The sequence below is a fragment of the Schistocerca serialis genome, chromosome 2 (assembly GCF_023864345.2).
Source record: "Schistocerca serialis cubense isolate TAMUIC-IGC-003099 chromosome 2, iqSchSeri2.2, whole genome shotgun sequence".
Classification (NCBI taxonomy): Eukaryota; Metazoa; Arthropoda; class Insecta; order Orthoptera; family Acrididae; genus Schistocerca; species Schistocerca serialis.
Window position 1 is genome coordinate 915,532,133 of NC_064639.1, and position 13,405 is coordinate 915,545,537.

At 43.8% G+C, this 13,405-nt stretch overlaps 1 protein-coding gene across 1 annotated transcript in view; it reads left to right on the top strand.

Moving 5' to 3' along the window:
• Nucleotides 1-13,405, top strand: part of LOC126458277 (uncharacterized) — a 608,335-nt gene that overhangs the window by 348,522 nt on the left and 246,408 nt on the right. The window contains exon 2 of the mRNA XM_050095209.1: nucleotides 71-214. Coding sequence (XP_049951166.1) covers nucleotides 73-214 — 142 coding nt within the window. The 5' untranslated portion in view covers nucleotides 71-72. The remainder of the gene's footprint in view (nucleotides 1-70; nucleotides 215-13,405) is intronic.

Here is a 13,405-nt window from a genome sequence, read left to right on the forward strand (position 1 = left end):
ATTTTTGAAGCATAATTTTGTTTACATCCTACTGGATGGCTTGACCTCACTGTGTCTCTGGTACTTCCAGATATGGACGGCTTGTATCGCAGACAGACCCATCTCGCCAGAGGTGGGCAGATGCCAAGGATACTTGTAGAACTGATGCTGCTGCTCCTGACAATGGTGCCGCGAGCAGCGGGATCGACACCTGAAGTGGGCACTGGCCTTTACGGTAAGTTCTGAGGCACTACTGACAGATGTCGCTGGAATCCCGCCATGCAGCCAGTGTCAATCATTTATCATTTACTGCCAAGTAAGGAACAAGATTAAGTTGTAGTCATAAACTCACCATAAACAGAGAGAAAAGTAACTTGCTAAGTTAATAATAACTGTACATAAGAACATGGGTGTCTGCAGATACTAGGGCTATGGCTATTTTTCATTCCATCCTCCAATCGATTGCGAAAATCTGGGGAAGTTTTGTGCAGATGCATTGCACAGTGTCTCTAATAAGCCTGTCTATTGCGTCACAGAACACTCCTCAGTACTGAGCACACAGTCTGTAAATAAAGCTGCCTAGAAAGTAGCGTCTGCCGCCAACAGTGAAGTCCCTGCTGAGAGGTTTCGCCTGATTTCATGCAGCCCACATAACGTAACTGTCATGCATTTCCTTCTGCATGACAGTTCTCGGCCGCACACTGCAGGGGCGACGAAGATGACCCTGCAGCATTTTCGATGGAATTGTTCGATCACCCACCATATGGTCGACACTTGGCTCCCTCTGATTTTGATCTCTTTGCTCACCTGAAGGACAGTATTTTGGAACGGACAACGAGCTGCAAACCAGCGTAGGGAATTGGAGGAAATCACAGGTGCCTGCCTTCTATGACAAGAGAACTGGAAAGTTGTTACCATACTATGACAAACATCTACGTCAGAGCGGCTATAAGGAGTACCTAAATGTTATAAACAAACCATTTTTTATTTTCACTGCAGTTTCAGTTTCGTAATAGATCAGAGGTTGAGAAAAGAATAGCCCTTGGATGCTCTCCAAGAGTGAGAAAGGTTCTGAAATCATGCAGTGAAATTGCCTATGAAACCAATAACATGGCTTCGTGACTCAGTTGGTTAAATGTATTACATCTAGTGCATTTGTTCTTCACTGTACTGGTGTAATTAATTTTAGTGCATTCGTATTTCTGACTGTGTAAAAACTATCGTGGCTTTGGGCTTCTAAACATTGGCTACAAACTGTACTCAGTGATAATCAATAACCACATGAAGAATATCACAGAAGCTGTAATTTCTGAAGAATAAAACGTATTGAGATCAGGATGTTCGTTGTAATAAAAATCATTATAGGAAAAATAGAGAATTTAATACAGAAACCCATACGGCCTTTATCGACCCTGAGGAGGGGTTTCATCGTGTGAGTTGCGATAGGCTATGGAAGATTATGTCAGAGTGTAGTCCTTATCATCTAACAGAGGTAGTGAAAAGTATTTACAAAATATATACATTTTTATAAACAGAGGTAGGAATCGATTAGAAGAAATAATTATTAACCAAGGTGTAAGACAAGGATGTGGACTATCACGTACCCCTTTTAATATTCACACTGACTTCATTCTTTGCAAATGGAAATGTAAAGTAAACGAAGGAATTTAGATAACGAACGAGGTATCCCTGACTGCAATTTTGTTTGTTGATGACATCGTTATTATTCAAAAGAATGAAGATCACCCACAAAGATCAGTATACCAGCTGAACGAAATACGCAAGAAATACAAGTTTAAAATTTCTGATAATGAAACAGAAATAATGGCTTATCGAAGAAAACATCCAGTCAGATCAAAAATTGTTTTGGATAATTCGGTTTAGAACTAGTGTTTCGAATCTCTAATTTTGGCTTCGCTATAAGTTTGGATTCTGATTCTGACACAGAAACCAAAATACACAAATTCCAAGTTGGCTGTGGTACTATTAGCAGGACATTGTCCCATAAGGTACAAAAAAGAGACCATCATGGAAATCGGTAAAGTGGTAGTGGCTCCTGTGTTATACTATAGAAGCAAAAGCTGGGTTGCCACAAAGAAAAAATAATAAATAAATAAATAAAACTCAAACAGCAGTGATGAGGTTACTAAGAAAGACGGCTGCGCGATAAGAGTCATGATCAGAAATGAAGATATTAGATCAGAATTAAGTATTTTCAACATGAATAAAAACGTTCAAAAATCTCGTGAAGATTGGAAACAACGCTTCATGAGAATGTCAAGTCACACAGTTCCCCAGAAGGTCCTGAACCACGAGCCGAGTGGGAAAGGAAATACTGGAAGACTTCGTAAAGGATGGGAACGATTTTGTTTGTAAGTTCGGAACAGGCAACAGCCTAATCTTTGAAAGGAAGATGATGATCGTAATGATGACTACGACTGTATTTCAATTTACATTGCTACTAAAATAATATGTCAGCTAATCAACTGAGCTGCTATACATTATTGCTGTAATAGGCAATTTCGTTACATAATTTTGGAATCTTAGGTGACTGCTAATAACTGGTGGAGAAATTCTAAACTGCCACACACGTGCAGACATTCAGGGGAAGAGGTGAGGCTTCGGACTGATGATGCCACGTGAACTGTGTTAGCTGTCTTGGGCTGTAACAGGTAACTCGCACACCTGAAGCCGAGAGCGGTGATAGACTATGCGTGGCGCGTCTCCCTCCGGTGATAAGCGCATTAGGCGGCAGGCGTGAGCGAACTCCAACGCCGGGGATAAAAAGCCAGAGCTCGCTGGCGGGGGCGTGGAGAGTGCAGCGCTGGCGCCCCCTGCCGGGATTATTAACCACTTCCGCCGCCCGGTGTCGCTAATTACCCCAAGTTGGCCGCGGCGCAGGTGCGCCAGCTGAAGGCAAGTTCTGCGCAGAGCTGCTCCACTCACCTCGATTTTACTCCTTCGCAGACCTCTACCCCCTTTCATTTAAACATCAAGCAACAATCGCATCCACTCGTTACCTGTATCAGCTTACAGATCGTCGGAAGCAAACTTTAGTTCACATAATCATAGTGAAATATCGCTGCGATGAAAACTGAAAGGCGCAGAGCGTTATTCTCTAAGGAACCGATGGCTCGCCGATGTTCGTGGCTGGTTGGAGGCATAACACGACAGATTTCACGTATCCCGGTGGTAATTAACTCAGGTTCCTGATTCCCTGTGGTCAACATGAAGAACACTCGATGAATAAAAACCACAACCACACTCATATCGAAACACATCCTGAAACACAGCAACAGTTTATACCGAAAACTAACATTAGAAGAAACTTATTACGTGTAAAAGGCTATAGTGGAAGCGGAAAACGTAGTAAACCAGAACACAACACTCTGCAACTACACACTGTTTATCGCTCTAAGAGAACTAGCGCAGGGCACGGAACAAGAAAACACACTCACACACACGCATACACATACACAAAAAACCACTCCCCCATCACACGCAGAGACATAAATAAGGAACAGAAGTCGTCAGAACTCCCGCTGCAATTTTCAGAACCTTCTCGCAATATACATTACATTTCTCGCGAGACACGCGAACAGCTAGCGTAATATTTTGGATTGCAAACAAGGTGCGAAAGTTTTGTTTTTCTGTGTCCAAAAGTAGCCGCAAGTCGTCTAACGACCATGAGTACATGACAAACCACGTAACAGCCTAGGACACACAAAAACTGACAACAACACCATCGCAGTCACAACTGTATAACGCTGACACACGTAAGTTCTAGTTTTCGTGTTTGTTTACCAACAGCCGCTCACACAGTTGCTGATAACATGTTGTATGCCGAGGAAAACGGCAAAAAAAATCACATAAAATATGCCTGAAACAGCGGCAACAATCGTAAAAACCATGCCAAGACGTAACGTAAAAAAGTTGGTATGAAATTATTCACAGAAAACAATATTTTAAACCAAACAGTACACATGTAATGATTTTTCACAATGCTTGTAAGTATACTATTTTTGCATATTTAAGCGTTAAAGAACCAACTGATGATGACGATATTGTTGCTGAAACTAATTTGCGAGTAAATAAACATAGAAAACAAAAGTATTTTCTCCATCAAGATGCACCCACAATCCGATACTGTTTCATACCACCCACGTCTTCTGTACTGCATAGCGTCTTCTGCACAGCATAGATGAGTCACATTGGATGCTATGACATCGTATCAGCTCTAGTGGAGTGAACATACGACTAACAACCCGAGCGAGTTGTTTATTTCTTTCAGTGAGAGATTTATTTGCTACCTGTTAAAGACCTCCTTCGATTGGTCTTTAATTTTCAGAACATTCCACATCACTCGAGAACTTTCGACGTGTCAAAATGTACATTTAAAAAAACAGAAAAAATGTTAGTGTGTGCTGTACTCTTTAGAGTACAGTGCTTTATCGGAATGCTTTATCTGCCAAATTCTAGTCTCTGCTTCATATGGTTCAAATGGCTCTGAGCACTATGGGACTTAACTACTTAGGTAATGAGTCCCCTAGAACTTAGAATTCTCTCTCTCTCTCTCTCTCTATTCGTTTAGTCGGTTCCGACTCTTCGTGACCCCATGAACCAAATCACGCCACTTTTTCCTGTCTTGCACTTTCTCCCGTAGACCTTGCAGGTTGGAACACATTGCTTCTGTGATTCCATCGATCCATCTCATCCTCTGACGTCCTCTTCTTCTAGTTCCTTCAATCTTCCCCAGCATTAATGTTTTTTCCAGCGAGGCATGCCTTCGCATTGTGTGTCCAAAGTAGGTCAGCTTTTGTTTTAAGATTAGACCTTCCAGGGAGAAATCTGGTTTAATTTGCTCCAATATTGATCTGTTGGTTCTCTTTGCAGTCCATGGAACTCTAAGAAGTTTCCTCCAACACCACAATTCGAAGGAGTCAATTCTTCGCCGTTCAGCCTTTCTAATGGTCCAGGTCTCACATCCATACATCACAACTGGAAAGACCATAGCCCTCACAATACGGATCTTTGTTGCTAGTGTTATATCTCTGGACCTTATAACCTTGTCAAGGTTTGACATCGCCTGTCTACCGAGCAACAGGCGTCTCCGGATTTCATGGCTGCAGTCACCGTCAGCAGAGATCTGGGAACCGAGATAACTGAATGTGGTCACCACCTCCATGGTTTCTCCTGCTATATCCCACGAATTGGTAGGTGTAGTTGCCATAATTTTCGTTTTCTTCATATTCAGCATAAGACCAGCCTTTTCACTTTCGTCTTTCACCTTCAGTAAGAGTGTTCTCAAATCTTCTTCATTTTCTGCCAATAGGATCGTATCATCCGCGTACCTGAGGTTGTTTACATTTATTCCAGCTATTTTAATTCCTGTTTCTCCTTCATCTAGCCTCGCATTCCTCATGACATGTTCTGCATACAGATTGAATAAGTACGATGACAGTATGCAGCCTTGCCGGACCCCTTTCTGAATCTTTATCCATTTCGTTGTTCCATACATAGTTCTCACCGTGGCTTCTTGGTCAAGGTATAAACTCCGTATCAGATGAATGAGGTGATCTGGTACACCCATGTTTTTCAGTACGTTCCATAATTTGTTGTGATCGACGCAGTCAAAGGCTTTGGCGTAGTCAATAAAGCAGGGGTACACATCTTTCTGGAATTCTCTTGCTTTTTCCATAATCCACCGAATGTTAGCAATTTGATCTCTAGTTCCTCTTCCTTTCCTAAATCCAGCTTGTTCTTCTGGCAGCTCTCGATCTAGGTATTGGTGAAGTCTATTTTGTAAGATTTTCAACATAACTTTGCTAGCATGTGAAATAAGTGCGATTGTTCGGTAATCTGAGCATTCTTTAGAACTTTTCTTCTTTGGAATGGGGATGAATGCTGATCTTTTCCAGTCTTCTGGCCATATTTTTTGACATATTGAGTGCAGCACTTTCACTGCATCCTTTCCAGTGACTTTAAACAATTCTGCTGGTATTTCATCATGTCCACTAGTTTTGTTATCAGCCATATTTTCAAGGGCCCACTGGATTTCGCTCTCCAAAATATCTGGCTCTAGTTCTAAATTAACATTAACATCAGCAGTAGGAGCCCTGTCATGATGCAGTTCTTTCTTGTATAGGTCTTCTACATATTCTGCCCATCTTTCCTTAACATCCTCTGCTTCACTCAGATCTTTCCCGTTTCTATCTTTTATCATTCCAATTTTTGCCTGGAATTTTCCTTTAATTTCCCTAATTTTCTTATAAAGATCTCTTGTCTTCCCCATTACGTTACTATCTTCAACTTCCTTGCACTGTTCATTAAAGAATATATTTTTATCTCTTCTAGCTAATTTCTGAAAATCTTTATTTAATTCAAACATAGCTGATCTATCTCCCTTGATTTTTGCTTTCCTTCGTTCTTCTGCAACTTGCAGTGCCTCAACTGATAGCCATCTAGACTTCTTACTGTTCCTTTTCTTGGGAATGTGTTTCTCTGCGGCCTCCTTGACAGTATTAGCTACTTCTGTCCACATCTCTTGCGAGCTTTTGTCCTCCAGCTGTAATACATTAAATCTGTTTTGTACCTCTGCAGCATAGTCGGAGGGTATAGAGTTAAGGTCGTATCTGCAAGTTGGGATACTTTTTGGTACATTCTGAAGTTTCAGCCGAAATTTTGCAATCAGGAGCTCATGATCTGATCCGCAGTCAGCCCCAGGTCTTGTTGTAGCTGACTGAACCGCGCTCTTCCACCTCTGATTACAAAGTATGTAATCAATTTGGTTCCGGTGTTGGCCATCTGGCGAAGTCCAGGTATATAGGCGTCGTTTTGGTAGTTGAAACAGTGTATTAGTAATTATCAATGAATTTTCTTGGCAGAATTCTAGGAGTCTCTGTCCAGCTTCATTTGTTGTACCAAGACCATATTTCCCTGTTATACCTTCTACAGCTTCATTTCCCACTTTTGTATTCCAATCTCCAACTATGAAGACGATATCCTTTTTTGGTATTGACAGTAGTAATTCTTGTAAATCTCCATAGAACTGGTCAATAATTTCCTTTTCAGCATCGGTTGTTGGTGCATAAACTTGAATTACTGTGATGTTGAGGGGCTGACCTTGAAGTCTGATGGACATCATTCTATCATTTTTATATTTGCATCCCATCACAGCTTTTCTCACTTTATCACTAACTATGAAGGCTACTCCATTACTTCTGTTGTTATCGTGCCCAGAATAATACACCATATGGCCACCCGAAGCAAATTCTCCCATGCCAGTCCACCTCATTTCACTTATTCTCAATATGTCGATGTTAATTTTCTCCATTTCTCTTTTCACTATGTCTAGTTATCCTTGATACATGGATCTTACATTCCATGTTCCTATGCAGTGCTTCTCTTTGCACCATCTTACTCTTCGTGAAGCTCCTCTCAACCTGGTTCCCCCCGGAGATCCGATCGGGGAACTTGAAACTCCGGAACATTTTGAGCTGAGCGAAGCCATGGGGTTTTCTTGGGATAGTTCAGTGGTGGTTTCCCGTTGCCTTCCACTGTCCTCCAACTCCTATCTGCTCACCGACTCAGTTTCCCGCTGGGGTTGGTTACCCAACCTTCCGCTGAGTTGCTCGGCTTAACAGGGGCACCACGTGTAGGTAGGAAGTTGGAGAATTGAGGTGACAGAGGCTGTGAGAACTCTCTTGCTGAGTTCTTGTAATCGCGTATCACCCCCATTTTATGCCAGAGTCTCATGATGTCTGCAGAGACCCCCCCAGGTCATTTCCTGGGCCCAGAACTTAGAATTACTTAAACCTAACTAACCTAAGGACATCACACACATCCATGCCCGAGACAGGATTCGAACCTGTTCCACACTGTAGCGCCTAGAACCGCTCGGCCACGCCGGCCGGCTCTCTGCTTCATATGTTTTGTACTTGTCGTACACCAATGTTTGGTTCATGTGCTTGCAGTCGTTGTCTTTTATGAGCTTCACTCACTGTTTACTTACAAAGGAACTGTCCAATCCGACATGTCGAAACTTCTTTCAGGACTTTGTAAACAACAGTAAAGAGAGGTGGGCAACAGACTGGCGCGGCAACTGTCATAGTAGGCAAGGTGGACCGGAGCGGAAATGTTAGGGAACAGATTAACACAGTAAACAAAGGATTTGCGTAACTCAAATTTCTTCAAGAGAACGAAACTTATTAAAAATTAGCAACAGTGATAATGTTGGAGCCGTAACGGGGCGAAGTCACTGTGGCTTGCTGTAGAGAAGTGACTCCAAGCGTCAGTGAGCTGTGTAGCTACAGCGCTCGAAATCGAGACATGCTGGAGGTGTGGCCCAGCGGGCGCGCGCCTTTGGGTCCGCCAGATGCCAAGCAACCAGTGTCGGCGTCTTATTATGGAAACTTGCCATTCTGTTACTATAGCGCCCATGGAATGGTATCAATACGCGATACCACGTAAACCTGTCATGATTTTTTTTTACACAGGAAGAATACACCAAAAGAAACACTTTATCAAAATTTTAGCTGCTAAGACACATTGAAAGTATGTAGAAAAAAAAATGTTTAAGTTTGCCAAATTTGTAGCTTGCCGGTCAGCTGCAGAAACGTACAACCCTGCCACAGCTGTAGCGTACAGCATATGTGCAACACGTTGGTCACATATCCTGGGTTGTCGGCATATCGGTAAACAGATAATGACACAGAGCAGCCGTCAATTGGAAGGCGAATTTCACTTTCTGGTGATAGCTTCTCTCATACAGTTGTTCACTGTTACTGTTCGCTCGAATTTACAACTCATTTAATGTTCATAATAATTGGCCCTGCCTTTGTGGTGTTGCTAAGTGTTAATAATGGAGATTAAACTCTATTACTTCTGTATTTATTGGCATACGTTTTGTAATAGGATCTGTCTTTGTGGCAGATACCAGAGTTACACAGTATGTTTTCAACCTTGTAATCATAAAAAAAGAAGAAAATGGTAGGCAATCGAAATCTGCTACTTCTCCTGAAGACTGGCATATATGTTCTTTATCAGATAATTTCTTGGACATTCATTCCAATGATTTCAAGATTTCGTTACAAATTGTGTAACGTTAGAAAAACCAGGAAAACCGAGCGAGGTGGCGCAGTGGTTAGACACTGGACTCGCATTCGGGAGGACGACGGTTCAATCCCGCGTCCGGCCATTCTGATTTAGGTTTTCCGTGATTTCCCTAAATCACTCCAGGCAAATGCTGGGATGGTTCCTTTCAAAGGGCACGGCCGACTTCCCCGTCCTTCCCTAATCCGATGAGACCGATGACCTCGCTGTCTGGTTTCCTTCCCCAAAACAACCAACCAACCAACCAAACCAGGAAATAAGAATTCCATGAGTTGTGATACAAACGACGATTTTTGTGCTAATTAAAGTACAGTACCTTTCACGCCCAAAGAAAATATGTACGGTAATAGGTTTCAGTAAAGAAGAAAAGGCTGTAAACTTTTTGGCTAAACGAAGGAGAGAGAAAACGCTTAAGCCTGAGCAATGTGCAGACCTGGTTTCTTTTCGTAAAATCTGAGCTTGAAATTTATAAATGGAAGAACGATTTATAGGAAATACGAAATATGCGCCAAAATGAAACTCGTAAAGTGTGAAAGACAAGCTTTTCGAAAGATTTAGTATTGCTCGTCACAGTCATTGCACCGTTACCAAGAGAGATCTACGGGGCTGGGTGCTCTGAATTGCAAGTGAGATTAACATTACTGATTTCCTGGCTTCTTCGAGTTCGTTAAACAGATGCAGTAAATTCTACGGAAAAGGAAGTAGCAAAATTGCGAAGTTTACCTGAGGTAAACGTGTAGAGAAGATGCCAATGATAGAAAATTCGTAGCTGACGTGAAGACGAAACTTATTGTTATCTGAATATAAAGCCAATCAGTCAGTTTTCGTGGATACCGCACCTCATCATTTCGAGAGAAAAAGACACATTAACTTGTCGATGAATGCTATCACACGTTTGTATTCAACAATTCCTGTGATAAGTAGCAGTAGATTACTGTTTCCACAACTTTATCTCTGTCCTCAGGAACATCAAGGGAAATTAGGACCAAAACTTTTAAAAAAATGTTTGTTTCCTTGCAAAAGTCTTGTAACTGACGAGAGAATAGTTCATTGCTTTTACTTGAGTCTTGGCGTGGACATAACGACAAATCTGTCTTTAGGAGGACGACAATACGACTGTTAATATACCGTCTAATTCGGACTCCACGCGGAACTAATAATGTAATTCAGCCTATCGATAAAAAAAATTCAACATTATAAAGCATTTTACAGATAACTGACGGGCAACATAATTTCCGACAGCTGTTTGTCATTTTAGGTACAGCAGCCGAACAATATTGTTAAACTTCAGTCATTTCTGCATTGTCAGTTTGTATCATCACAATTTACGAATTTGCTCAGGTATGCTGGTATACAGCACAATATGCAGAACTATGACCAGGACCATTTCTCACTCCAGTCCAGTTCTGTCTAAATAAAACTAGTAATTTCTGTGAAGAGCCTGAATGCATCAACATTTTTTTTTATCAGGTGTGCCTGGTGTATGGAAAAATGTTTGTTTTCGTCATCCAATACACACTTCGCATTTTTTGTGACGACTTCAGCGAATAGACAAGGAACTGTTTCATTGTTAGCAAAATATACACTCCTGGAAATTGAAATAAGAACACCGTGAATTCATTGTCCCAGGAAGGGGAAACTTTATTGACACATTCCTGGGGTCAGATACATCACATGATCACACTGACAGAACCACAGGCACATAGACACAGGCAACAGAGCATGCACAATGTCGGCACTAGTACAGTGTATATCCACCTTTCGCAGCAATGCAGGCTGCTATTCTCCCATGGAGACGATCGTAGAGATGCTGGATGTAGTCCTGTGGAACGGCTTGCCATGCCATTTCCACCTGGCGCCTCAGTTGGACCAGCGTTCGTACTGGACGTGCAGACCGCGTGAGACGACGCTTCATCCAGTCCCAAACATGCTCAATGGGGGAGAGATCCGGAGATCTTGCTGGCCAGGGTAGTTGACTTACACCTTCTAGAGCACGTTGGGTGGCACGGGATACATGCGGACGTGCATTGTCCTGTTGGAACAGCAAGTTCCCTTGCCGGTCTAGGAATGGTAGAACGATGGGTTCGATGACGGTTTGGATGTACCGTGCACTATTCAGTGTCCCCTCGACGATCACCAGTGGTGTACGGCCAGTGTAGGAGATCGCTCCCCACACCATGATGCCGGGTGTTGGCCCTGTGTGCCTCGGTCGTATGCAGTCCTGATTGTGGCGCTCACCTGCACGGCGCCAAACTCGCATACGACCATCATTGGCACCAAGGCAGAAGCGACTCTCATCGCTGAAGACGACACGTCTCCATTCGTCCCTCCATTCACGCCTGTCGCGACACCACTGGAGGCGGGCTGCACGATGTTGGGGCGTGAGCGGAAGACGGCCTAACGGTGTGCGGGACCGTAGCCCAGCTTCATGGAGACGGTTGCGAATGGTCCTCGCCGATACCCCAGGAGCAACAGTGTCCCTAATTTGCTGGGAAGTGGCGGTGCGGTCCCCTACGGCACTGCGTAGGATCCTACGGTCTTGGCGTGCATCCGTGCGTCGCTGCGGTCCGGTCCCAGGTCGACGGGCACGTGCACCTTCCGCCGACCACTGGCGACAACATCGATGTACTGTGGAGACCTCACGCCCCACGTGTTGAGCAATTCGGCGGTACGTCCACCCGGCCTCCAGCATGCCCACTATACGCCCTCGCTCAAAGTCCGTCAACTGCACATACGGTTCACGTCCACGCTGTCGCGGCATGCTACCAGTGTTAAAGACTGCGATGGAGCTCCGTATGCCACGGCAAACTGGCTGACACTGACGGCGGCGGTGCACAAATGCTGCGCAGCTAGCGCCATTCGACGGCCAACACCGCGGTTCCTGGTGTGTCCGCTGTGCCGTGCGTGTGATCATTGCTTGTACAGCCGTCTCGCAGTGTCCGGAGCAAGTATGGTGGGTCTGACACACCGGTGTCAATGTGTTCTTTTTTCCATTTCCAGGAGTGTATATTACTCAAAAATTATCATAAGAACTGTGCTACAGGAATTGTCATAACAAATTAAAGTCCCAACTGATGGGAGTCGTCTGTATTGTAACATCATACAGGTTGAAAATTATTGAACTGTATCAAATAAATTTTGTACGCTTTGCGTTAGGACGCTCAAACTGCATTGTTGGCCGCGGGGCATGATGGGGATCAGTATGCGCATGAGTGTGCACCTTGTTGTCGGCCACCTTCATTTGGATGGGTTCGTCAATAAGCAAAATTGGCGCGTTGGGGACTGAGGATCCACATTTCGCGATCGAGAAGTCTCTTCCCACTCAGTAGGTGATTTTGTGGTGTGCAATGACCAGTCGCGGAATAATCGGTGCGATATCCCTTGGTGGCACAGGTGACTACCGAATGGATGATGATGATGATGATGATGATGTTTGGATTGTGGGGCGCCCAACTGCGCGGTTATCGCGGCCGTACAAATTCCCAACCTTTGCTCAGTCCAATCTCGCCACTTTCATGAGTGATGATGAAATGATGAGGACAGCACAAACACCCAGTCATCTCGAGGGAGGTGAAAATCCCTGACCCCGCCGGGAATCGAACCCGGGACCCCGGTTCGGGAAGTGAGAACGCGATCACGAGACCACGAACTGCGGACACTACCGAATGGAACGTGAAGGTTTTGGGAGATGATTTTATCCCCATTATCCAAACTGACCCTGATTTCGACAAGCTGTGGCTCATGCAGAACGAAGCTCGACCCTATCGAAGCAGGAAAGTGATGTCCTGGAGGAGCACTTTCGGGACCGCATTCTGGCTCTGGTGTACACAGAGACCACTGGCATGGGCCTCGATTGGCCGGCGTATTCTCCAGATCTGAACACATGCGACTCCTTTTTGTGCGGCTATATTAAAGGCAACGTATACAGCAATAACCCAAAAACCGTTGCCGAGCTACAAACAGCCATTCAGGCGATCATCGACAGCATCGATCTTCCGAAACTTCAGCGGGTCATGCAGAATGTCGCTGTTCGTCTGCACCACATCATCGCCAATGATGGCAGGCACATCGAACATGTCATAACCTAAATTCGAATATCTGTAGTGACGTTTACATGCTGAATAAAGTGTGTGCATGCCGTAGTTTGTAACTAATTTACGTTTTTTCTTCATATAGTTCAATAATTGTGACCCTGTACATCCCTTGATTTTCGTTCCTCTGCAACAGTGTGGTGTCGATATGAAATGCATGTTATTCAAAAAATTTGTGAATTGAGACATTTTTTGTGTAGTTTGAGTGCTTAAAATTTACGTGT